The sequence below is a fragment of the Diaphorina citri genome, unplaced genomic scaffold (genome assembly GCF_000475195.1).
Source record: "Diaphorina citri unplaced genomic scaffold, Diaci psyllid genome assembly version 1.1 scaffold5820, whole genome shotgun sequence".
Lineage (NCBI taxonomy): Eukaryota > Metazoa > Arthropoda > Insecta > Hemiptera > Psyllidae > Diaphorina > Diaphorina citri.
Genome location: NW_007383196.1, coordinates 2,616 through 6,092, shown reverse-complemented (window position 1 = coordinate 6,092; position 3,477 = coordinate 2,616). Strand labels below are relative to the sequence as shown.

The 3,477-nt window shown below is 39.1% G+C and overlaps 1 protein-coding gene across 1 annotated transcript; it reads right to left on the bottom strand.

Moving 5' to 3' along the window:
- Nucleotides 1–40: 40 nt before the first annotated feature.
- On the bottom strand, nt 41–2,040 carry LOC108253987 (probable protein phosphatase 2C 60; the record flags this gene model as incomplete). Its single annotated transcript, XM_026832274.1, has 7 exons — nt 2,030–2,040; nt 1,523–1,637; nt 1,063–1,185; nt 630–714; nt 359–406; nt 169–234; nt 41–59 (listed from the first exon to the last, which is right to left on the bottom strand). Coding segments are annotated over exons 1-7 (467 nt in total), but the record flags the coding sequence as incomplete, so codon positions are not given.
- Between the last annotated feature and the right edge of the window lie 1,437 nt (nt 2,041–3,477).

Here is a 3,477-nt window from a genome sequence, read left to right as displayed (position 1 = left end):
TAAATCTAAACATATCACATCGGGATCCGCACAGACATACGGTTTGAAATCTTTAGCACCTGAGAAAAAACACAGAATATGGTATTGATTGATTAATTGATTAAGGTATTGATTAATAAGCTGATTAAACCAACAGTCCATCCGTAGCTAGCAGAAGAAAATCCTCACTTCCATCTAAATCTAAACATATCACATCGGGATCCGCACAGACATACGGTTTGAAATCTTTAGCACCTGAGAAATAACACAGAATGGGTAATAGGTACATAGTTAGTCTAACAACATAAATATAGCTAAGTAAACTACTGAAGCACGGATTCAGACCATTGAACTATGTAGACTTGTACATTATGTCGGCATAATGTGGTGCCCATTTGACAGACATACGGTTTGAAATCTTTAGCACCTGAGAAATAACACAGAATGGGTAATAGGTACATAGTTAGTCTAACAACATAAATATAGGTAAGTAAACTACTGAAGCACGGATTCAGACCGTTGAACTATGTAGACTTGTACATTATGTCGGCATAATGTGGTGCCCATTTCGCCATAGAGGTTACTTTTTTCATACACAGTTAACAGCAAACAAGGACTCTAGAGAGACTGATAATTTTATTATGTCTTACCTATAGCTCTCGACACAGCTAAAATTCCTTGAACTCTAAACTGAGATACAAATCCTCCCATTCTCTCTATCCTCTCCCTTTCTGACTGAAAGAAAACAGAACAAACGCAAATTAGAACAGAAACAGAAGAAAATCTGGTGACAATCCCACCATCAACGAAAAATTGCACTCATATATTTCGCTTGCAAATATTTCAATGGGTCACTTGTTACTTTCTGGACCCAGCACCTAAATGAGAAGTATTGTGTCTCTTAACGCCCATCTGATGAGAGGCATACTACGAGATGGGCATGTTACGGTTACGACACAGACCATGTGAGTCTAATGTAGCAGTTATTTCATTGCTACGAAATAAAAACGGCTGTGAAACACTCATCTTCTTTTTTTTTTTTTAATTTACCAAGGAGTTATGTTATCTACCAAGTACACTTACGTCTATGTTAGGCCGGTGTGGAGGGCTCACTAGTTGACTCACTTTGCCCTCATTCCTACTAATAATAGCCTGGGTATCACCTAGCCATGCTACATACAATTGTTTTAGATCTTGCAACAGAACCTCAATTTAATTTCCAGGAATACTTACGTCTATATTAGGCCGGTGTGGAGGGCTCACTAGTTGACTCACTTTGCCCTCATTCCTACTAATAAAAGCTTGGGTATCACCTAGCCATGCTACATAGGTACAATTGTTTTTAGATCTTGCAATAGAAGCTCAATTTAATTTCCAGGAATACTTACGTCTATATTAGGCCGGTGTGGAGGGCTCACTAGTTGACTCACTTTGCCCTCATTCCTACTAATAAAAGCTTGGGTATCACCTAGCCATGCTACATAGGTACAATTGTTTTTAGATCTTGCAATAGAAGCTCAATTTAATTTCCAGGAATACTTACGTCTATATTAGGCCGGTGTGGAGGGCTCACTAGTTGACTCACTTTGCCCTCATTCCTACTAATAAAAGCTTGGGTATCACCTAGCCATGCTACATAGGTACAATTGTTTTTAGATCTTGCAATAGAAGCTCAATTTAATTTCCAGGAATACTTACGTCTATATTAGGCCGGTGTGGAGGGCTCACTAGTTGACTCACTTTGCCCTCATTCCTACTAATAAAAGCTTGGGTATCACCTAGCCATGCTACATAGGTACAATTGTTTTTAGATCTTGCAATAGAAGCTCAATTTAATTTCCAGGAATACTTACGTCTATATTAGGCCGGTGTGGAGGGCTCACTAGTTGACTCACTTTGCCCTCATTCCTACTAATAAAAGCTTGGGTATCACCTAGCCATGCTACATAGGTACAATTGTTTTTAGATCTTGCAATAGAAGCTCAATTTAATTTCCAGGAATACTTACGTCTATATTAGGCCGGTGTGGAGGGCTCACTAGTTGACTCACTTTGCCCTCATTCCTACTAATAAAAGCTTGGGTATCACCTAGCCATGCTACATAGGTACAATTGTTTTTAGATCTTGCAATAGAAGCTCAATTTAATTTCCAGGAATACTTACGTCTATATTAGGCCGGTGTGGAGGGCTCACTAGTTGACTCACTTTGCCCTCATTCCTACTAATAAAAGCTTGGGTATCACCTAGCCATGCTACATAGGTACAATTGTTTTTAGATCTTGCAATAGAAGCTCAATTTAATTTCCAGGAATACTTACGTCTATATTAGGCCGGTGTGGAGGGCTCACTAGTTGACTCACTTTGCCCTCATTCCTACTAATAAAAGCTTGGGTATCACCTAGCCATGCTACATAGGTACAATTGTTTTTAGATCTTGCAATAGAAGCTCAATTTAATTTCCAGGAATACTTACGTCTATATTAGGCCGGTGTGGAGGGCTCACTAGTTGACTCACTTTGCCCTCATTCCTACTAATAAAAGCTTGGGTATCACCTAGCCATGCTACATAGGTACAATTGTTTTTAGATCTTGCAATAGAAGCTCAATTTAATTTCCAGGAATACTTACGTCTATATTAGGCCGGTGTGTGTTTTTAATATCTAATATAAATGAAAAGTATAATATAAACGTGCAAACTAAAGATAAAAAGTAAAAAATGAATTCAGATTGTACAAGTTGCGGAAAAAAAATCAAAATTTCGAATTTCCCGCCAACTTTACACGCTTAAAGGCCGACAATGGCCTAGCTCAGCCCAGTACATAAACACACCCTTAAGGTAGAAACACACTACTTTCATGAACAAAACTACCTAGAATCGTTCGGACTCCCCATAAGCTCACGTGAAGTGATATGTGGTAGTGTGTTTCTTCTTCCGTCGTTCGAATCACGGATCTTTTTTTTTTTTTTAATCAAAATTTATTGTTTCCAGATAGTTAGATATCCCTCAGTTTTTTCGTTTCCAGAAAGTTATTTCTCATGGATGCTGCAAATAATGGAAATTTGAGGGGCCCCTGAATGTGTCCCTACGGGCCATTTAGGGGCACATTCAGGAGGTGGGATGTATGCCAGTGGATGGTTCAAATAATAAGCATTTGGGGGGCCCCTGAAAGTTCTGCAGATGATTCGTCGAACCAGATTCTGAAGTTGGCCAAACATGAGTCTTCATCTCTTGCTGTCGATTTTGCCTTGCAAGATTTGCTGGAATATACTTGTGTAAAAATGTAAATGTAAATGCAGTTTCTTTGTGTTATTATGTCACAACTTTGGTGCTCACTGCAGCATTGTGGGATTTTTCCCAATATCTCAATAATCCTAAAATCCAATGTTTACCTACCATGCTGGCACCGGTCGCTATGCGCATTTATATGTCATAGCTACTCATTTTCCTCACGAGGCTGAGTGGGCCCCGCAACAGCCAGTCACGGAATCAATCATTTG